Raw genomic sequence first — 23,454 nt, 5'->3', positions numbered from 1 at the left:
GCACTGAGATGTTCCTCAAGCTGAAGCCCCCAGTGCTAAAGAGATATTTAGATAGACATTACATTCAGTGCTACCAAACATACAACACTACTTACCTATTATATCCAGGGACGTCTCCTCTGATGTAGATGTTCTCTTTCCTCGTGTTCTCCATTCGGAGCAGACCACAATAAGGACATCTTTCAGCTACGTCTCGTTTGCCACACAGACATCTTGGGTTCTTCACCTTTCTATCATCCTTCTCCTGGTTCCCCAACATTGTCATCCTGCTGCTACCCCCAATGCCCCCAAACACTATACTGCAGAAATAATAGTGCCATACAGATAGTCCCCCCATAGTAATTGTGCCCCTACAGTGCCTCCAATAATATTATTGCTTCCCGAGAGTGCCCCCATTAGTAGTAGTGCCCTTCATATTGTGCTCACTAATAATAATGACCCCATATTGCTGCGGTAAGGATAACACCCCCACAATGCCCCCAGTAGTAACAGTGCTTCCTCGGTGCCCCAATAATAACACTCCCACAGTGTCCCCAGTAGTAATATAGCCCCTCTGCAAATCATGCCTATAAAGTCTCCAGTAGTAATAAGTCCTCCTATATTTTACCAGTAGTTCTAATGTCCTGTAATGCCACCAGTAGTTCTATTATGCTCCCAGTAGGTATTTTGTCCAGTTTTGTTTAGTTTTTTTGCTGGATCTGTGACAAGCTCTTAATGGAACCTCCTCTAGAGATGTGAACCTGTGGCGCGCACGGAGGTGAGCAGGGAGTGATCAGAGCACAAAAGCAGTGCTCCAAGGACTCTGGCCAGCCTCTTGCTGCTCAGACTTGCTTTTTTGCATATAAATAAAAAGGCAGATCTTTCTTCAGCTGTTTAACATACAGACAGAAAGAAAGGTATCATTTCACTCGGCATGATCAACCCTACCAGGCAGTATGCCTGATTTAAATGGGTTGATTACATTGACAGATGCTAGTTAAGGTAAAAAAAGTAAATTGTTTAAATAAAATAACGAAATATTATGCTGGATTTCTTTGCATAATTCTATATTAATAAATGCATGGAAATTGTATGTTAGGCTAGGTTCACATGTCTTGCATAGATTCCATTAAGAGCTTGTGTCAGAGTCCATCAAAAAAGTTGTACAAAATACAGCTGTATGGAGTGGTCAAGTAACCCAAGAAAACTGCAATAGGAACCCGACAGTGGGGTCCGTTGAACATCATGGATGTCTGGCATTTGCTGGATTGGACTCACATGTTGCTACACTGCAACAGAAAAAACTATATAATTGTATGTTAAAAGGGTTGTCCAGTTTTTCATCAGGATAGGTCATTAATATCAGATCGGCAGGGGGGCAACTTCCGGCACATCCACCAATCAGCTCACAGAGTTTGTGCAAGCGCTGCCTTCTCTTCACTGTTTACCTGCTTGATGAAAACATTGCAGCGGCTGAGCAGTGTAATTACAGCCGTTTCCATTCAAGTGAATGGGACGGATGAGCTGTAATTACACTGCTCAGCCGCTGCTATGTTGACATCAAGCAGATAAACAGTGAAGAGAAGGCAGCACTCTCAAGAGCGTCAAACAGCTGATCACAGAGGGGCAGGAGTCTGACCCCCACTTATGTGATATTGATTAATTAAAATTATACTAAAAATATACAACACAACTTACAAAGAAAAAAAACTATAGAATTCACAGAGGCAGAAAAAAAAAAACAAATAACCACGCTTGTTTAATGCCGACATGTCTCTCTGCGCTAGAGGCTACTTTCTGCTGGCTGCTTTGTTTCTTTAATGGGTGACACGGAGCACAATTAATTTCCATGGCACTGCCAGTTTACAAAGTAACGTACTCGGGCAGCGGTAGCCTGGTAACTTTGAAACCTGTCATTGCATGTTTTACACCAGAGCAGACTGCAGTGACAAGAACAAAACAAAAAGAAATGAGCTTAGGAGTGGACCCGAGTCGTGTGGATGCAGAGCGGCAAATTATGTGTGAAGAGGTTTTAGGAATAATTATTGCAAGTTTGCAGAGTGATGGCATGTCATTTACTGGTGGACTAGGTAACTGGTGGTTAGTGGCCTCTGGATATAATGGCCAAAAGGGAGATGTTTCTCAGATTCAGAGGACTTGTCTCCTCTCCTGACATGTCTGTTTTAGGAAATAATTCTATTCCCCGTGAAATGACAATTCTGGAGCTTCTATTCTTATGACTTTCTGTTGAGCTATTCTTGCTAGACCTTTATAGATAAAGGTCCAGATGGGTGTTACCAGTTAGGGGCGTGTCCCTGCACAGTCTGACATTGGCAGCACTGATTGAATAATGTCAGACTATGCAGGGACACCGCCCCAATTGGCAGCACCCAGCTGGACCTTTATCCTTAAACTTGTAGCAGGCATAAGGATAGAATGACACAACATGGAGTCATAAGAACAGATGCTTCAGAATTGTTATTACATGAGGGACACAAGTAGTTACTAAAACAGACAAGTCAGGAGAAGGAGAGGCGACAGCTTCTCCTTAAGCAGCACATTATCAGTACCTAGGTTCATTAGGTTCATATAAAGATTTGTTTCCATATAATTGGTTTCAAAGACTTATCACCTCTCCTAGAGTGTCTATTATAGTAAGGGTACTTTTACACTAGCGTTAATACCGGAAAAAAATTGATCAGTTTTATCCTAATGCATTCCGAATGGAGAGCATTCCGTTCAGGATTAATCAGTTCAGTCCCTCTTACGTTTTTTGGCCGGAGAAAATACCGCAGCATTCTGCAGTTTTCTCTCCGGCCAAAAATCCTGAACACTTGCCGGAATTCCGGATCCGGCATTAATTTCCATTGAAATGCATTAATGCCGGATCCGGCCCCAAGTGTTCCAGCAAAGTGGATCCGCATGCGCAGACCTTTAAAAATGAGAAGAAAATAAATACTGGATCCGTTTTTCCGGATGACAACCGGAAAGACGGATACGGTATTGCAATACTTATGTGAGTCGGATCTGTCTCACAAATGCATCCGTTTACGTCAATATTGCCGCATCTGACAGCCAGCTCCGGCAACGGAACTGTTTGCCGCAAGTGTGAAAGTACCCTAACTGATTGTATTTCCCCTGTAATAACATTTCTGGAGCATCTATTCTAGGGCTCATTCAGACGGCCATATGCTGTCCGCAAAAATGCGGATCCGTTTTTTTGCAGACAGTTCAGCATGTCCGCAAAAAAACGGATTGCATTCCGTATTTTTGCGGACCCATAGACTTCAATGAGGCCACGTCCTGATTTTCACTGAAAAGTATAGGACATGTTTCAGTTGTTTTGTGGAGCTGTGGAATAGAAGAAAAAATTGCCCGAGGGGCTCCACATGCTGTAAAAAAACATAAAGGAACTTATACTCACCTAACTGATCCCCAGCTGCTGCAGTTCTGATGGAGTCAGTAATTATGCTTTGGGCGGAGTTAGAGGCGTGGCCTACTAGGAAAAAATTGCCACGATGCGCGCTGCACATATTGTCCCTCTTTGCAATTTTTAAATGTCGGGAGGTATGTGCTTACAGACGTAGTCATAATGTCGTCTGCATAGTGTTATGTGGAATATAAGAAAAAGCGCTGGCCTGGATCTCTAGAGTGCACATAGGCCGCCACTTTTTCCTATAGTGCGGAAGCACGACCACTGCTGCTGGATTTGCAAGGTGGTTGTAACCCCTGAACACCAGCAGTCTATATTATCTCTATGTGTCTATGTACCTTTCTAGGCTCTAGCTGTTTATTTATTATCTATCTATGGCCTCATGCACACGACCGTTGTTCTGGTCCGCATCTGAGACGGAGTATTTGCGGCTTGGACGCGGACCCATTCACTTCAATGGGGCCGCAAAAGATGCGGACAGCACTCCGTGTGCTGTCCGCATCCGTGGCTCCGTTTTGTAGCCCCGCAAAAAAAAAATATAACCTGTCCTATTCTTGTCTGTTTTGCTGACAAAAATAGGCATTTCTACAATGGGCCGCCCGTTCCGTTCCACAAATTGCGGAAGGCACACGGATGGCTTCCGTTTTTTGCGGACCGCAAAAAACGGAGCGTTGTGTGCATGAGGCCTATCTCATATCTCTCTGTCTAGCTATCTCTTTCTCTCTCTCTTCTGTTCTGTATGTTTTTTTTAACTCCCGCCCTGCAGTCTACATCCAATTTAACTTAATTGCAAGTGTATGCAATTCTAATGTAAATTATTATTTCACCATTGCCAACTGTGCATGTGTAAGTAAATAAGATTTATTATTTAAAAGCCTTGCAAGCAGATAATTCAGGCGGCGTGCTGGTATAATCTACCCCCAGCTGTGGGTAAAACCGTGCTGTGGAGGAATACAACCGCTATAAGATCAGTTCTGCGTTTGCAGCTTTATAAAAAGACGGTGGAAATACCGTTCTCTGTATAGAAACCCTTTCAGACATTTGTGGTTGTGTGATTACATAAGTTACAACCCAGTAACTGTACATTTATGTTATATCCTCTCTGGAGGACTCTATAGGGATCTATTCTTGAAACCGTTTACTGTCATTTGTATACCGCTGTCTAACGAAGCACCTATCAGCCACTGTATAGGAGAATGGTTTAGTTCAGGACATCTCTACTTGAGGTAGAAAAAAACTAGAATCCTGGAAATAAAATAACAGCATTGTGAACCAAACCTTAGTTAGAATTTTTATCTGATGGTTCAGTATTCCTTCTAGTTTCAAGTTTGTTGGCGAGGTTGAAATCAGACAACATGGACTATTTTGAGTGAGAAGAAGCCAAGACGTGGTCTGCTAGTTCCCTCGTTTTGTTGCTTATTTGTTTGTTCGGTACATTCTGGAGGGTTTTTCTTAGTAGAGTGTTCTTCTGAAATACCCAACTCATGTGATCACCCTTTTATTTTTGATATTTTACAGGAACCCTTCACTACATTTTTCCTTAATGCCAACGAAGGCAAGTTTGATCACCCAGACCGAACGTTCTCCGCTGTGGCAAGATCATGGAGGAACTGCCAAAGAGACACATCTGATGTGAAGGTATGCAGCAAATTAGTGTGGTATTAGTTACAATATAAGAGGGTCGCATGCGCAGTGGAAGATATTCTACAGTATGGTAATTGCGTAACTGTGGGCGTCTGACCACTATGACCTCCAGTGAACGCTAGAACAAAGTGCCACCATACTTTGACTATAATGGCCATCTGTGCGTCTTCCTGGAAACAGCTGTGTGGAGCCAACAGAAGATGAAGTAACAGTTCTTTCCTTGCTAATTTTTGAGGTAGGTACACTGATCAAAAGGATTAGGAGAAAAAAAAACTCTTCTGGTGGGAGCCACCCATTTCGATTGCTCCTCCTCCTGTCCTTGCCATGCTGGAAGTTGTATATGACATTCGTCACTGCTGTTAGGCAATCAATGACGTCAGCATTTATGTCAGTAACGAGACTTGGCCACCGAGCCTCAGTGTTCACATGCTGTTCCTGCACATGTTACTGCTGAGGGCTAGGTAACAGTAACATGCATGTAGACAACATGTAATGTTTCTGATCCAGCATGGACCCTGAAGCTCGGAAGACTAGAGTTGCACTCTTGGAACTGGGAGGCTCTGATAAGGTGAGTAGTGTTTTTTTCATTTTTTTTTCAGGCTATGCACGGCAAACCCTAAAACTTTTTAGATCTTAGGCAACCCCCTTTAAATGCTCCATACGATAATTCCATACGATATCACGTCACAGAAAATCACATCACAGAAAATCACATGCATAAATTGCATATGTTTTACTCAAGCCCCCGTTTTGAAGGTGACATTATTAAAATTGCTGTGCACATGCAATGTCCTGGAACCCCATAGAAATATATTCATTAGGCCTCATGCACACGTCCGTTCCGCCGCATCCATCATCCGTGGTTCCAGTCCATCGAAAAAATATAACCTGTCCTATTATTTCCGCGTAAAACGGTTTGCGGATCCATTCAAGTCAATGGGACCGCTAAAAAACGCGGAGGCACACAAGATTGTCATCCGCGTCCGTTTTATTGCTATCATTTGCATGGCAAACCTGTCTTAGACTTTTTTACATTCCTTTATGTCTGGTGGTCCTCCAAAAATAAAGGAAGACACACTGAAATGGATCACGGAACCCCATTTTGCGGAACGGAACACAACAACGGTTGTGTGCATGAGGCCTTAGTGCGATAATTATGTTGGTTTTATTGCCCTGACTTTAAAAGAAATCCTTGAGATATGACCTGTCGGGGACTGGTTCATGAAACGATTTGGCTAAATTTACAAAAACTTTCTAAGGGCCCCTTTACCCAGGCTGACTGTTCAGGCAGTTATGATGGTTAGAATGGTGCGTTCCTGATAATTGCCTGCTTGTAAGAGAAGGTGAGACCCGCATTTACATGCAGCAATCATCTCTACTGTAGGGGGACGAGCGAATGCTACAGCGATCACTCATCCTAATGCAAACGCATTGGCCGAGATTTACTAATCCTAAAGATGGTCTAAAGGTAGCCTGTCTAGACCTGAACCAGATTTATCACAGGGGCTCAGGCTGGATGATAAGTGTGGTGCAGGGACTGACACTTTACTCTGACTCTATACCAACTATTGGTTGGTCTAATTTAAGACAAATTTTTATGCCAGAATTGTGGTGCAATTTTGGTGCAAAATGGTCCATCTTAGGTCCACCCCTTTCCAGTGGCGTGCCTAGGGAGTTTGGCACCCGGGGCGTGTCCTTTCTCTGGCACTTCCCCACCCCCCATTACTTTAAAAAAAATTGTCCCCCACACAAAGTAGTATTGCCCTCACTGTACAACCTTCACAGTAGTTTTGTACAGATGTGTGCCCCCTCACAGTAGTTATGCCCACATTTTGCCCCCCTCGCAGTAGTTATGCCCTCTCTGTGCCCCTTTCACAGTTGTAATGCCTTCTTTGTGCCCCCTTCACAGTAATTATCCCCATTGTGCCCCTTTCACAGTAATTATCCCCATTGTGCCCCCTTCACAGTAATAATCCCCATTGTGCCCCCTTCACAGTAATAATCCCCATTGTGCCTCCTTCATAGTAATAATCCCCATTGTGTCCCCTTTATAGTAATAATCCCCATTGTGCCCCCTTTATAGTAATAATCCCCATTGTGCCCCCTTTATAGTAATAATCCCCATTGTGCCCCCTTCACAGTAATAATCCCCATTGTGCCTCCTTCATAGTAATAATCCCCATTGTGTCCCCTTTATAGTAATAATCCCCATTGTGCTCCCTTTATAGTAATAATCCCCATTGTGCCCCCTTCACAGTAATAATTCCCATTGTGTCTTCATAGTAATAATCCTCATTGTGCCCCCTTTGTAGTAATAATGCCCACTGTGCCCCCTTAATAGTAGTAATGCCCATTGTTCCCCTTCACAGTAATAATGCCCTCTGTGCCCCGTTTATTGTAGTAATGCCCTATGGCTCTGTGCCCCCTCCAGAGTAGTAATGCCCTCTGTGCCCCGGGAAAACAAAAAGCACAGTAACTACTCACCTTGTCCCGTTCCTGAAGCTCACATACCCCTCTTTTCTGCAGGCACTGATCGCTCTGCAGCACGGTGTGGGCGGAGCATATGCAGATTTGCAGGCTCCGCCCACACCGGCCTGCAGAGCGATCTGTGTCTGCATGCTGAGTGGTGGAGCGTGGAGAAGTCTTCCTGCTTCATCATTCAGAGCGCCGCCGGCCTGAAGGAGGGGAGGAGCGTGGTGAGCTGAGTGGTGAGTGACAGGACTGCAGTTCCCTGCGCTCCAGCAATGAGCGCTTCCATCTGTATTGATTGAAACGCTCATTGCTTCTAGCACCCCCCTGAGAGCGGGCAGCCGGGACAGACCACCCCTCACCCCCCCCTTAGCACACCACTGCCCGGTTCCCATAAAGCCCCACCACCGTCAAACATGTTGTGGGGAAAAGTGTACAAATCATAGATGCGCCAAACTGCAGAGTTTTTGTGCAGACTCATTAGTAAATCTGGGCCATTCTTTCTCAGCTGCAGATCCCTGTTTACGTAGGACAGATCTGCTGCCCAGAAACCATGATTTTGGTGTCCGCATCTACGATGCTTTCACCTATTTAATGAGCTTTTGCCCTTTCATCAGATGATCGGCAGCACCTTTACACAGGGCAATTATAGGCAGGGGCGGATTGGCCATAGATCCTACAGGGAAATTTCCTGGTGGGCCAATGCCTTGGAAGGCCACTCGAGCCCTCCTGACGGCCGCCAGCTGGTTACAACATAATTTGATTCTCTCCTACTCACCTGGCCAGCAGCCGCAGGTGTCCTCCTGAATTCAACTGTATTGACATCCTAAGGACATCGATACAGTTCAATACTGTGGCGCAGGTGGCAGTATTTTGTGCTGCCTGCACTGTGGTATTTGGTTCAGCTGGGGCGGTATATTGCTCTGCACTATGGTATTGCTGGCCCTGCCTAATTATGTTGCCCCGCCTTCTGTCAATTTGGACCCACCTGCAACATGGGGCCACTTTTATGTATTTTCCATGGCCACTTTTGGTTCTCAATCCGCCTCTGATTATAGGGAATGAGCGTTGGAGCAAACTTTCATTGCTGGTAATTGGCCAATGTAAGGGGGCCTTAGGCTTCTTTCACACTTGCGTTAGGCTTGTCCGACCGCCTTTTAGGCATCTTTGCCATGCTGCGACCGGATCTCCAGCCCATCCCCATTATAGTGAGTACGGAACAGCCTGTCGGACAAGCCTAACGCGAGTGTGAAAGAAGCCTTAAACAAAAAAAAACTTGTCTTTGTTGCCCATCACAGCCAATCACAGTGCAGCTTCCATGTTTACAGAGCAGCTTAAAAAATAAAAAGCCAAGATCTAATTGGTTGTTATGGACAGTAAGGTAATTTTTTCCCATTACGTCTCTTTGTATGTCACTACCAAGCGCATTCTGCCTTCATATCTGAACAGTCCACCAGTTCTTCGCAACGACTGGAAGGACAGACAGACGGTTAAATAACCCCAGCTCCTAAATATCATCATTTTCAGTCATTTAAGCTCCTGTCGTAAATCTGTTAGCATGTCATTGGCAGCCCCATAACGCGGCCTTTCATTTATCCCCATAAAGTGATTGGTCAGGAAGTTGTTATCGCGGTGAACATCTGTACAATGAATAATTTCGAGGGCTGTCTAGAAATTCGGCAAGAGTTATTGTCGCTGTTTAAAACAATTGATGTTTGTTTGATGTCGAGCGCGAAAGGTTTTCTGCCTCTATTAAAATTTCTGCTTTAATTTAGATCAAATGTTGGTGAGACTGATGCCGGAAAAAAAAACAAAAAACAATAAATTCTGCTTTCCTGCTGTTAACTCAATATTTGGTCTAGTCCATAAAACACAGCAGGAATTGGATTTGACCTTAAAGTGTCATATTGTAGCGGCTCACCCAGCACTGAGCTTGCATCGCCCGGGGCAATTAATAAAGCATTAATGACAAGATCTATTTAAAATGTGGGTTCTCTCTCTCCAGCCTCGGCTTCTGCCTCACTTGCCTGGGGATATTATGCAACAGCGCACATTAGATTAATCCAGCCGGCACGCGGCACGAAGAGCCTGATGGAGAATCCCCCTTATTGCGCTGTTTGCAAGTCGCCCGCATTTATTGTTAACCCGTGATAAAAGGCAAGCGTTGGTTTTCTTCATTTGTCACGGCGTTGATGTCGTCTCTGTGTGTGATTTACGCCCGACGTCTAATAGCGTTTACGCTTCCTAGCGAATTCTTGGGAGAATTTTCTGGCCTGCAGAACCCAGTAAACTGTTTTCCCTACACATGAGATAAACACCATGAATATTTCATGTGCATCAACATGCCAAGCAATAAACGCTAGCTGCAGAGGTGTCAGAGAGGTGCCCAATGGGGTGTTTCTAGGCGCATGTTACTACCGTTACTATAGTTACCCTGGATTGCTGCAGGCCGATTCCACCATTTTTATCCATTTCTGCTGGGGATTTGATGCGTACGGGTGGCTGCTACTTCCACCTCATCCCAGTGTCCATTACGTTAAATTGACATTCATGGTGGTTGTCTCTCCCCCCTAAAGGGGTTATGCCATGATTGATGTAAAAAATAAAAATCAGACATCAAATAGTACATGAAAATACCTTTCTAACAAAGCCAGAACCAGCCCTGCACCCCATATGGATCCAGAAATCTCCGATAGCATACCGCATTGGGGACGAGCCTCCCTAGCCTCACCCGTGTAATCATGTACAGGAAATAGAATACAAAAATCTGCAATCAGAAAATAAAAACAGATTAGAAAAAAGGAGATGCATCACTATCTGGTTTTAATTTTTGGTGACCCATTTCCCGATATAGTGTTATATATAATGCACATGCAGGCCGGCAGGGAATTTTGAGCTGTATACTCATCTTGAGAATCAATTAGTGAAACAGTATTTTGATTTATGAGATTCTGGAGACCACTGATGACCACAGGCTATGCTAATAGCATCACAAGACAGATTGAAAATAGCGCCTGCATATTGTGTGCGGTAAAGCTTCTGCTTTGTCTGATGACATTGCTATTTTAAGGAATTGCTTTTTCGCTACCATTTTTTTAAATATTGCTCCAATGCATTTAAAAGAAACCATAAAGCATTTCTGTCAGTCTTAATTATTGTACTGTTTTGTTTTGACAGGTCCTTTGCAGACCTATGTGTCTCCATGGTAACCGACCACCAAGAAACCCTTTGTACTCTGACCCTGTAGTCTTACTGGCATCCATATCTCCCTTACTTCTTTTGGAGGGTACTGTATCTCCTTAATCGTCTGGAGGAGTCTTATAGGCTCCTCTGGAATTCTGGGAAGAAGGGATGCAAATGAGCTCTTAGCAAGCTCTGCCTCTAATGCCACCAAATGTAAGGCAGTTATCTATAAGACTTCTCATGCTGATTAAGGCACTCTCCATATATGCCTCCCCTAAATCTTGATGGACCTCTCACCCAGTTAAGCCAGTAGTCTCTGCTCTGCACTGATGAGGGGCAATGGCCCTGAAAAGCTGTCTGCAGAAGTGATGCTGGCTTATTTATTATCCAAGTCATGTCTCAAGGCCTGTTTAAAAGGTGGAACATTGCTTTATAGGATAGCTGCCTTACATCTGGTGGCATCAGAGGCAGAACTAGCCAAGTGCTCATTTGCATCCCTGTTTCCCTTACATCTTAACATATGGTTTGTTGGGTTAGCAAGAAGCCGAGGACAGATAGATGGGATTATGACTACAGGCTTGGATTACACAGGGATTCTTTGTAGTCTGTTACTATGGAGACATATCAGTCTACAGAGGGACTGGAGAAGGAGCAGGAACAGTCAGTCGTTTTGCAAGGTTGCTTTTTTATAAGAATACTTGATTCTTGGTCTTGAAGAAATAATTATTTTATGATTACAATATATGGTGTATTCAATTAAAATTTTAAAGTATAAAAAAAAAGGCAAGTAGGACGTATATATAATAATATACAACGATCATCATTCTATCTGTGGTTTTTAGTCAATAGCTGACCTTACAACTCTGCTCCACTTTTTGTTTTGGAAGTTTAAGATTTCTTTCTCGTATTATTGGTAATGAAAAGAATATGGCAGAAGAATTATCGTTCAGAGAATGCCCTTTCAGGAAGCAAGTCACCCGGAAACGACCTTAGCCTGGTCCGTCGTCTCACTTCTCTTTCCTCTCCCTGCCCCCCTCCCTGGCTCGCCTGTAACAGATGACATCTAAAAAAAACCTACTGTTGAGCCTTAATCTGGCCTGAAGCCTCTGAAAATTGTTATATTACTTTCTGGATATTATTTTTCGCGGCCTGAAAAGGTAGTTGTGACAAGATGTCATTAAGTTGATATAGTGTAAATTAATACAGTTAATGGAGATGACCAGGGCTGACTTCCTGACCCATAGCAAGGCTCATTCCAGCTTAATAGAGGCCTGGGGATCAAGTTTTGAAGAAAAGAAATATGGCCGCCATAAAGCCTCCTTGTGATGGATGGTTTAGAGATTGGAAAAAGCACCTCCTTAGGATTTCATTTCATAGAGGGCCCATAAAAACAGTAGGCTTTTGTGGCAAGATGTATTAAAATGAAACGTCAGGTTTGATTCAGAGAGTATACAGTTTTGATAGTGTTAATAGTCGTCCTTTATCACTCGGAGACATTCGCGAAAGTCTCTTTAATTTTTCAGCAGCTCAGGCCTGTCACAAGCCTGTAAATAAGAAATGTGCTGGGGACGTGTCTGCTCTGTTAGCTGTATTGAAGGGCTTTATGAAGGCTGGATCTGGATCACATTTACACAGGTGACACGTCACTTATCAGATGTTTTAGAGCCACATCGCCACCTCCGCCCTCCCTTCAGTATTTTTCTTGTGGGGTGTCACAGGACACCTTATAAGCTCACTTAATGTAGGATTTCTTCATCTTTTTGGAGGCTTTTAAGGGAGGAATTCAAATAGTTGTTAATTTTTTAATTAACAGTGAAAAAGAATGGCGCAGGGGTGGCTGAGTGGTTAGCACTGGTGTCTTACAGCGCCGGGTCCTAGGTTCGAATCTGACCAAGGAGTTTTATATGCTCTCCCAGTGTTTGCTTGGGTTTCCTGCCACACTCCAAAGACATACTGCAGCGCAGATACGAGGTGGCCAGGATGGGAACTGCTGCGTATGCGCGCTCCCACAGTCTCAGCCACCAGAGAGGCCAGCGCCTTTTCCTATAGTGTGGAAGCACGACCATCACTAATGGATTGCAGGGGAATCGTAAACGTGGAAAAATGAATCCAGCCAGCAAAGGTGGCAATATGGACAATCACAATACATTAGTAAGTGCCTTGTATTAACTTTCTCTACATGATAAATGCCACTTGCTGAAATGGCACAACCCCTTTAATGCTTGACATAGACCCTGCCAATAAGGAGTTATGTGCAGAGTTACTTAAAGCCTATGTACACACTTAAGCTTCGGAAGAATTTTTTTTTATGATTGCATGTTACTCATTTTTGGCTAAAAATCTTTTTTTCAATTGGCCTTTATTAAAATAATATTGAGCTGTTTTGTCACAAGGGTTAACAGTTTTTCTAGCTCTGTGGCTACTTTTACTTTGTGCCAGTCATCGAATAAACCTTATCTCTAAATTACTTAGAGGTCATAAACACTTATTTATAATGAGTGTTTAGGAGGTCAGAGCAAAGATAAGGAGTCTGTCGGCTCCTGGTCTGACAGAAAATCCAAAAAGTGCTACTACAGCATCTCAGCTCTTTACAGAAAAAAAGACTTCATATTTTTAATAAAGACCAATTTAAAAATATATTTTAGCTCAAAATGAGTACAATGCAATAATAATAAAAACAATTGCCCCCAAAGGAGTACATAGCCTTTAAGATATCCATGCAGCTCGGGCTGTTTGACAGATTTTTTTTTCCTGAACAGCCCCTTCCTCTGCCCATACACATGTACACTCAGCTGAGCATGCATATGTGCTCTCAATTGGGTGAGTGGAATACTGTGCTGCCATATACCTCTTATCTACCGTAAAAACTAAGGATTTGGCATGTTGAGATCCACTATGCCCAGTCCTTCTTTTTCCAATCAGCATCCATTAAATGAGGGTCAGCAAACCACATACACACAAGATAAGTCAGCCAGTGCTTTCCAAATTGACGGGTTCGTCCAACTTCCCCACATTTATGAGCACTTTTCAGTAGCTTCTGGGGAGCAACTTTATAAATGCAATACATTACTTATCTTGCACCGATCACGTGCCTCATTTCTGAGCAACATTTACAATTCTGGGGACATCAGAGCTGAAATCTCATAGCATTTTTGAAATCTGTTTGACAGAAGCCACAACGCTGTGATGTATCTATCAAACGATGAACATGAGTGGCGCCTCACGGACCCTATTGACTTATAATGGGCCCCATCGTGGTGTCCATCGTTTCTAGGGGTAAGCAAATTGTGCTTCAGATCCAAGATCCAAAGTCAATTTGTTCCCCAGCTTCATGTTAATGCTGTACAGAGACCTGTCACCTCACCCATCAGCTGTTTTCGGCAGCCACCAGAGCGGGAAGCAAAACAGCAGAAGGTCAATGGGAGCCACTGATCTGGTATTGATGACCTATCCAGAGGATAGGTATCAATATCTGAAATATGGAAAACCCCTTTAAGGGAAATGTGTCACCACATTTTTTTCTGCCAAGACAGTAACATGTATTATTTTGTTTCTAATCTTTTTTTTTCTGATTGCAGATTTTTTTAATTCTGTTTTTCCTAAATATGATTTTTGGGGCGGCCATCTTGCCTGAGCTGTTCTTATCAGCATTTAGAAAGCATTAAGAAAATTTCTTTGCGGCAGCCCCATGGGCCATAGACATAATGATCTTGAGGGGACCTCATTGACTTCTGTGGGAGAGTTTTCTAGGCATGTTCTGTGACCTGTGCAGAGGTCATTGTACAAGGAGAGAATAGATAAGATGTGTATCACCTGTTGTGAATGGTGGATCCTGTCTTATCAGAGATTCTAATCCTGCCGGTAATGATGTCACCTCTCTGTATAAATAAGCAGATAACTGCAGTAAAGGGACCTGTACAGACCAAGAAGTGCCGCCTATTATTAGGCTTAGTGGCCAGTGGGAAAACTGCAGGATTATTTGGCCTTTATTTAAATATAGGTATTGACATGGAACATTAAAAATAACATCATGAAAACTTCTTTAAAAATATGTTAAACATAAAAACGCTGTTCCAGTAAAGCAATAAATGCACCTTGGAGGTGGAACGCTTGAGATGTTTGTTTTAGCAATGTAATTACCATTTACTATTTTCTCTAATGGGTTCTGTGCTAATACGTATTAATTCGATTTATCAAGAGATTAGGGGATGCGGGTGTGTAAGGGCAGTAGCCCTGGTTATCTGTAGATCATCTCTTTGTAGTGTCGCCCAGTGACTGAGGCTTTTTGAAAAAGCTTTTAGCAGTGATCTGGTTCCTTGTCTCAGGAGCATCATCATAGCGTCCACAGCTAGTCCGGAGGAGAGTGAGTCCTTATAGTCCTCTACTGTGCCCTGTGCTGTCTTATTCATTTAGAAGCTTTGTTTGAAAAAGTTATATTTTTGGCCTATTATTTGTCAGGGTAAGTCTGTTGTCTTCTACTTTGACCCTCACTACAGTACTTGCTGTTAGATATATTCCATGAAGATACAGCTAGTCATGTCGTCTTTGCATCTATACTATATTATAAAAATAAAAAATATGTTAATCCCAGAGTCCATGGACGCTGGCCAGTATTTGTCAGGAAATTACTGACCTATTACACTGGCAATAAGCTACAAATGTAGTCATCGCCCATTGTGGGTGCAGCTGTAATGTTCAGTGAAAACTACTCTTAAAGGGCAAATGGTATTTATCATGTAGAAAAAGTTAAAGGGGTTGTCCAGGATCAAAATTTTTTTTTTTTAAACCGCTTACTCACCGTTACTAGCCGAGTCTACATGTTCCCCAGATGTTTTTAGGTAGCTTTTATACTGCAGCATGGCTTCTATAGTCACCAACAGATTGTTTACATGCAGTTGCAAGAAAAAGTATGTGAACCCTTTGGAATTATATGGCTTTCTGCACAAATTATAAAATGTGAGCTTCATCTAAGTCACAACAATAGACAATCACAGTCGGCTTAAACTAATAACACACAAAGAATTAACTGTTACCATGTTTTTATTGAACACACCATGTAAACATTCACAGTGCAAGTGGAAAAAGTATGTGAACCCTTGGATTTAATAACTGGTTCAACCTCCTTTGGCAGCAATAACTTCAACCAAACGTTTCCTGTAGTTGCAGATCAGACGTGCACAACGGTCAGGAGTAATTCTTGACCATTCCTCTTTACAGAACCGTTTCAGTTCAGCAATATTCTTGGGATGTCTGGTGTGAATCGCTTTCTTGAGGTCATGCCACAGCATCTCAATCGGGTTGAGGTCAGGACTCTGACTGGGCCACTCCAGAAGGCGTATTTTCTTCTGTTTAAGCCATTCTGTTGTTGATTTACTTCTATGCTTTGGGTCGTTGTCCTGTTGCAACACCCATCTTCTGTTGAGCTTCAGCTGGTGGACAGATGGCCTTAAGTTCTCCTGCAAAATGTCTTGATAAACTTGGGAATTAATTTTGCCTTCGATGATAGCAATCCATCCAGGCCCTGACACAGCAAAGCAGCCCCAAACCATGATGCCCCCACCACCATACTTCACAGTTGGGATGAGGTTTTGATGTTGTGCTGTGCCTCTTTTTCTCCACACATAGTGTTGTGTGTTTCTTCCAAACAACTCAACTTTAGTTTCATCTGTCCACAGAATATTTTGCCAGTACTGCTGTGGAACATCCAGGTGCTCTTGTGCAAACTGTAAACGTGCAGCAATGTTATTTTTGGACAGCAGTGGCTTCCTCTGTGGTATCCTCCCATGAAATCCATTCTTGTTTAGTGTTTTACGTATCGTAAATTCACTAACGGGGATGTTAGCATATGCCAGAGACTTTTGTAAGTCTTTAGCTGACACTCTAGGATTCTTCTTCACCTCATTGAGCAGTCTGCGCTGTGCTCTTGCAGTCATCTTTACAGGACACCCACTCCTAGGGAGAGTAGCAGCAGTGCTGAACTTTCTACATTTATAGACAATTTGTCTTACCGTGGACTGATGAACAGCAAGGCTTTTGGAGATACTTTCATAACACTTTCCAGCTTTATGCAAGTCAACAATTCTTAATCGTAGGTCTTCTGAGAGCTCTTTTGTGCGAGGCATCATTTACATCAGGCAATGCTTCTTGTGAAAAGCAAACCCCGAACTGGTGTGTGTTTTTTATAGGGCAGGGCAGCTGTAACCAACACCTCCAATCTCATCTCATTGATTGGACTCCAGTTGGCTGACACCTCACTCCAATTAGCTCTTGGAGATGTCATTAGTCTAGGGGTTCACATACTTTTTCCACCTGCACTGTGAATGTTTACATGGTGTGTTCAATAAAAACATGGTAACATTTAATTCTTTGTGTGTTATTAGTTTAAGCAGACTGTGATTGTCTATTGCTGCGACTTAGATGAAGATCAGATCACATTTTATGACCAATTTGTGCAGAAATCAATATCATTCCAAAGGGTTCACATACTTTTTCTTGCAACTGTATCTGTTTATCTGTGCAATCACTTCCTGCCGCACTGCACTGTGAGTCCCAGCGCAGCGCGGCATCTCCCGGTTTCTACATTCTAACATTGCGTCCCTGCGCCCGCCCCTTCATACATATTCATGCCTCATGCACATTACATGGAAGGAGTTTTTTATGCTAACTAGCATAGTGATCTGCTTCCATTCATTATAAAGCTCCATGCCCGGTGACGTCACCAGAGGGGCAGTGCTTTGCTCGCCTGCAAGGGATCCGGTACGTCACTGAGAACAAGAAAACAGTCGCTTCCGGCCAAGAATTTACTGAATGAAAACGGGGCTTGAGAAATATGTGCAAAAGGTAGTATATGCATGTTTGTAATGTGTAAGGCAGTCTAGTACTATTAGGCCAATGTCCCCAATACCGGACAAGCCCTTTAATACAAACAACCTTACTAATGCATTGTGATTGTCCATATTGCTTCCTTTCATGGCTTGATTCATTTTTTCATCACATTATACACTGCTCGTTTCCATGGTTATGACCACCCTGGCCCCATTCAGCAATCTTCTGATCCCCAGCTTGTTTACTTCCGAGTGCGGTACAGACGGAGTTTAATGCACCTCTGTGGCCAATAACTGGATTCAGCAGGGACTTGTCACTAAGCATCACATGACCAAGACGAGAATTGTTGTGCTGCTTGGGTGGGGACACATGGTCGCTGAGGCTAGCCATTTGGCCCTGTCTGTACCCCGCCCGGAAGTAAACAAGCCAGTGCGCCAGACCGATGCAGCCAGGAGCAGGTGAGTGTGTTTTTTCATTAGGTGCCATACTCTGAGGGCTAATGAAAAAAGGACCAAATCCTTGAAAACTGTTTTAAGACTTTCACTGTCTTTGATAACATGAGATGCTACGTACACATATAATTATGGGATGATCTGCAGAGTGGACTCCCGCTGCTAAAGACATGCTTAAGCAATCTTGCACTGATGGATTTTGTGGAAGATCTCTCTGTTATTACAAAGGGAACACTAGGTTTACCAGCACGGTGGCGTTGTAATTTTCTTTCGCTTAGTGACTTTTACTTGCGGTTTTTGATGTTTCCAGTGTGGCTTTTTACATGGGTTAAATGGCTCTCAGATTTCCAGAGCTGGAGAATCATTTGGATCATGTTACATTGCTGATGAACATAATGCTTTTAGGAGCTTTGAGGAGTGAAGTTCATCCATGTCCAGAGATGATTAGGGTGACATGGCGGTATTCTGGCAGCGTAAATAACAGCATTGTACCAGAATCTTCTATTACCGTAGTTCTTATTTTCAATGCACTTGGGGGAAGCTGGAAGGTGCTACCAAATTACATAGCTTTTTTGCCCAAATAGCATATTTAAGAAAGTATGGTTTGTTTACGTCTTTTCTTTTTTGTAAGGCATGCATTTTTCTACAGGAAAGTATGCATGTCCCCTCTTGTCACTTCCCCTGGGCCCTGTAGATCAGAAGACGGTAAAAAATAATTTTTTTAGAGCATATTGGAGGGAGTTTATTATAGGCTCAAAAAGTTGGAAATTTTAATGCATTGGCCAAGACTCTTTTTTTTTTTTTTTTTTTTAAAGAGTGTCCGAGGCTTAGTGAGATGGGTGTGACCTCTCACAGCCCAACAGATTTAGGGCTCATACCCACGGGCTTAAGAGCTCAGTTCCCGTGCTGCCGACCACAAATCCGGCCCACAATGCACGGGCACTGGCCGTGTGAACACCGCTTGTGGATACGGAATGGGTCAGCGATCCGCAACATACAGTCAAAGATAGAACATGTTCTATCTTTTTGCTTTGCAGAGGCACTTTGTAGTGCTTCCGTGGGCTTCTGATCCGTACTTCCGCACTGCAAAAAGATAGGCAAAGTCCTGTCTTCGGTCATATGTTGCGGATTGCGTACCCATTTAAGTCAGTGGCTCCGCATCCGCACCATGGAGTGCACATGGCCAGTGCCCGTATATTGCGGATCGGCCGTGTACGGTCTGCAATACGGGCCCTGAGAAAGTACGCTCATGGGCATGAGCCATCACTGAAATTGGCATCAATTATAATGCACCAGTCTCATTCATACACTGCTAGAAGATGCGCCAAACTAATTAAGAGGTCAGCCCGTTGGTGATGATATTAACGTGAATTCCTTTGGGCTTCTTCCTTGTGATATTTTTGCTCTTGCAGAATGTAACCCTCTTTTATTTGTCCTCCTCTGCAGGAGCTCATTCCTGAGTTCTACTACCTACCAGAGATGTTCGTTAACAGCAATAGCTATAACTTTGGAGTGAGGGACGACAGCAGTGTCGTTAACGATGTCGATCTCCCATCATGGGCAAAGAATCCTGAAGACTTTGTTCGTATCAACAGAATGGTAAGAGCTTTATGATGTAGATCTGTTTTGTGCTGAGAGATCTCTCTAAGGTCATTGCTGGTTTTGGACACCTTTTTCTTTTTTTTGTACTTTATTACCCTATTTCTCTACAAGAGTTTTGGACCAGAGTCTAAAAGTGACTCCCAGCCCCCCTGTACCCTCTACAAGTGCTGCTTTAAATTAAGAAAAATACTCTAAAAGCCCCCCATTCACACAAGTGTACTCTCGAGCGAACCCGCTAAAAGGGGCAGGTTCGGCCAACCCTCTAATGTGCATGGGGAGCTCCCGACTCTCCCCTGACAGATGATGTTGGGGGAGAGAAGGATCAGGCAAAATTAATATTTTCGCTGATCCTTTTGTTTTCTTGGGAGGTAAGCCACCACCAGAAGTGTCTGGCAGCGTCTTTCTCCGCTCTCTATAGAATACACAGACACGTTCAACCGAGCCAAATGTGCGTGGAGGAGTTGGGAGAGAGAGCTCTCTGCAGAACTGTTTGACTGACAGCTACTGAATGTGTATGGTTGCCTTAAAGGGGTATTCCCATCAGCAGTTTTCATACTTACCTGCGGCGAGCGCGACGTTCACTACCTGGATTTGGTTAGGCTTGATTGACGTCTTCGCCGGGCCGCGCTTGCGCAGAAGACTTAAGATTTACGGGCCGCGCAATGTCCTGAACGCCCACGCCGCCGCGCCTGCGCCTTGGTGACTTGTTTCTGGCCTGTATAGTACAGAGCCGGCGTGCGCGTTCGTGGCTCTGTACTATACTGGCCTGGAAGAAGTCATCATGGCGCATGCACGGCGGTGTGCGTGTTCAGGACATTGCGCGGCCCGGCCGGGAGAAAATCTTCAGTCTTCTGCGCAAGCGCGGCCACAGGATTAGGTCTCATGCACAGGACCGGCGGCTCGGATGCGGACCCATTAATTTCAATGGGGCCGCAAAAGATGAGGACAGCACTCCGTGTGCTGTCTGCATCCGTGGCTCCGTTCCGCGGCCCCGCTAAAAAAATATAACATGTCCTATTCTTGTCCGCGCTTTGCTGACAAGAATAGGCATTTATATTGCCGGCGCCTGTTCCGCAAATTGCGGAAGACAACACGGGCGCCTTCCGTTTTTTGCGGACCGCAAAAAACAGCACAGTCGTGTGCATGAGGCCTTAGACAGGCGAGAGGTGGCCGTAACCAGGGGAGACGAAAGACAACAATCAGGTAGGAGGGGACTTATTTTCTCAAAAAGGGTGGGAATTGGGTAATAAAATGTATTTACAAAAATGATCACTGTCAAATGATTAACAGATTTAACAGTGATCATTGTGATGGGAATACCCCTTTAAGAAGTCCCTGGCAGGTGTCACATCCCAGAATCACTAGCCTGCACTCAGTGCATGTGCTGGATCCCTGCATGCGCAGTGATATCTGAAGTTGTCGCATCCCCTCTTATAAGCATGAGCCTGAATTGATTTGGACTGTTCTTGTCAAACAGCTAGACTGAAAAATGCTCCATAATAAATAATTGCATGTCCCCTCTCCTGACATGTCTGTTCTAGTGACTCTGTGCATTCCCCATGTAATAACGATTCTGGAGCATCTATTCATATGACTCCATCTTGTGCCAATCCTTTATTATTCCTGCTAGAAGTTATGAATGAATTACTAGCAATTTGCAATGAAGGACAAGATGGGAGTTACCAGTTAGGGAGGGGGGGGGGGGGGGGTCCCTGTACAGTCTGGCACTCTTTAGGAAAATATGGATGCAGCCCATGTGCATCCCGCAATTTTAGTGGGACCCACTTTGAAAAAGTTTATTCTTGTCTGAAAAATGGACAAGAATAGGACAGGTAATATAATTTCATTATTCAGTACAGGAGCAGCTCAATGTGGGATCTTTGATGTAGTTTGTTGTTTTAATAAAATTTTTATCTATTTGGATTTTCACAGTAAAGCCTGTATTGCACCTCCCGATTTTTGGGCAGATTATTACTAACGAGCGTTCATCTTGCAGTGTAATACTGTACGCTTAAAAATCATAATTTGCCGGCGTCAGATCATGCTGTCTAATTACAATCTGCCGCCTGCAAACCTCTATAGAGCATGGGGACGAGCAATGGCATAGCGATCACTCCTCCCCATGCTGCGGAGGAGATTGCTGCATGTAATACCTATTGCGATCGCTTGCCCCCATACAAAAATCATTGTTCTAGTCAGCAGATCTCTTTTTAGACTGCACGATCCGCTGCCAAAGATTGATAATTGATGTGCCTGCACTGACGACAGGATCACCCTATGAACGAGCGTTTTGCTCGTTCATAGGGTGATCAGTGGCACATTTAGATGGGCAGATTGTCGGGAACGAGCGTTCGCAGGATCAGGCAGTCTAAATCCACCTTGAGAACGTTGAACAAAAATTCCATCACTGTTGACTAAAAATGTAGCAGAGCTGAGATTGTCATCTGGCTAATGTGATATCCTAGTGTATTAGCGTAAGAGCTGCAGGTAGACATGCCATGTTATCTTAGTTCAGCCATTCTGAAACAATTGGCTAAAATGACGGGATTAGCTCTGCTGCATCTTTTTAATGTAATGCCCTTTGTTCATCATCTTGTATTGAATTTTGGAGCCACTACTACGAGACAGCAGCGATCCGCCCTGCACGCTTGATGTCATGGCGGTGGACTGTGCTGGTTTGTGGGGCAGAAATGGTTGGAAATATCCCGGTTCTGCATTGGGGATGTCGTCCTGGTCTCATTTACCCATAGGATTCCGTCTGATTACTGAGGAGTTACTCATGAAACATTAATAAAGCATTGTGTTCAATGCTAACGCGGTTACGTCCTGACCTCTCTGATGTCACAAAGGACAGGAGCAGTAAGTAGTCCCTGATAACATTACCTTAATGCTGGCTTCATCAATCATAATCTAGCAGCGTAGAGACAGCGTGCACAGATGTGCATCTGCAGCCCTCCTCTGCCCCGCAGTCCCCGCAGGCCTGCATTCATGCCCATGGAAGCAAATAGAAGCACAAAGGCAAATTCATCCTTTTTATTAGAATTCTGCATGAACAATGTTAGAGTGCGCGTAGTGAGCGACCAAACGCATCTGTGGTGGCTTTATAATGAACTACCTGGGAAAGAATCTGTGCTGGTATTATATGGCCGCCTGGTCTGCGTTCGCAGAACCTGACAAAACCTGTCATTTATTACTGGGAATGGTTTGAACTGACACAAAATGACAGATTCCCAAGACCGTGAGCAAAATGACCAAAAGTAAACATGATCTACAAACAGCTATTCCTCCTCCCTCCCCATACACATGTGCACTTGGTCCTGCCGAGCCTGTGCACCCAGTAGGATGAAGGAATTGTGGCTACTTTCACCCATGCGTCAAAGAAATCCCGCATGCTATTCCAGCAGAGAACTCCGAATCCAGCATAGGCGGACACTGGCATGTGCCTGCCGTACCTCATTGTCTACAATGGGATATCAGCTTGGATTCGGACAGAAAACCGTTGCTGCACGCCACAGTTTTATGTCCGGCTCTATCTCGGCATATATTTCAGGGAGCGCCCAGATTCCTGCTTCATCCCAGTGTAGTCAATGGGGTCCGGCGGGCACACGCCACTATCCAGTTTGCCGCATGTGTGAAATTAGCCTAAAGGCCCCTTTACACTGCTCGAGCAGGCAATTGTCGGGAAGAAAGCGTTCCTTTCCAGCAATCGCCTGCTCATCAGTGCTCGCTAATGCCATCGTTCTTCCCCATACAGAATCATTATTCGCCGGCAGCAGAGGGTGATTGCTGGCAAACGATGATTTAGGTGTTTACACCATCGACCCTATCATCGAATGCACAAGTGTTTTGCTAGTTTATGGGGTAATC

General features: G+C 43.9%; 1 protein-coding gene across 10 annotated transcripts in view; it reads left to right on the top strand.

The window, feature by feature from the left end:
* NBEA (neurobeachin) overlaps window positions 1-23,454 on the top strand; it is a 630,876-nt gene that overhangs the window by 551,361 nt on the left and 56,061 nt on the right. For all 10 annotated transcript variants that reach the window (XM_040426128.1, XM_040426125.1, XM_040426127.1 and 7 more), the window contains 2 exons: window positions 4,931-5,050; window positions 19,432-19,584. In XM_040426128.1, the coding sequence (XP_040282062.1) occupies window positions 4,931-5,050; window positions 19,432-19,584 (273 nt within the window). The remainder of the gene's footprint in view (window positions 1-4,930; window positions 5,051-19,431; window positions 19,585-23,454) is intronic.

Source organism: Bufo bufo, chromosome 3 (assembly GCF_905171765.1).
Source record: "Bufo bufo chromosome 3, aBufBuf1.1, whole genome shotgun sequence".
NCBI classification, from domain to species: domain Eukaryota; kingdom Metazoa; phylum Chordata; class Amphibia; order Anura; family Bufonidae; genus Bufo; species Bufo bufo.
The sequence above is the reverse complement of the archived record's forward strand: the minus strand, read 5'-3'. Positions and strand labels throughout refer to the sequence as shown.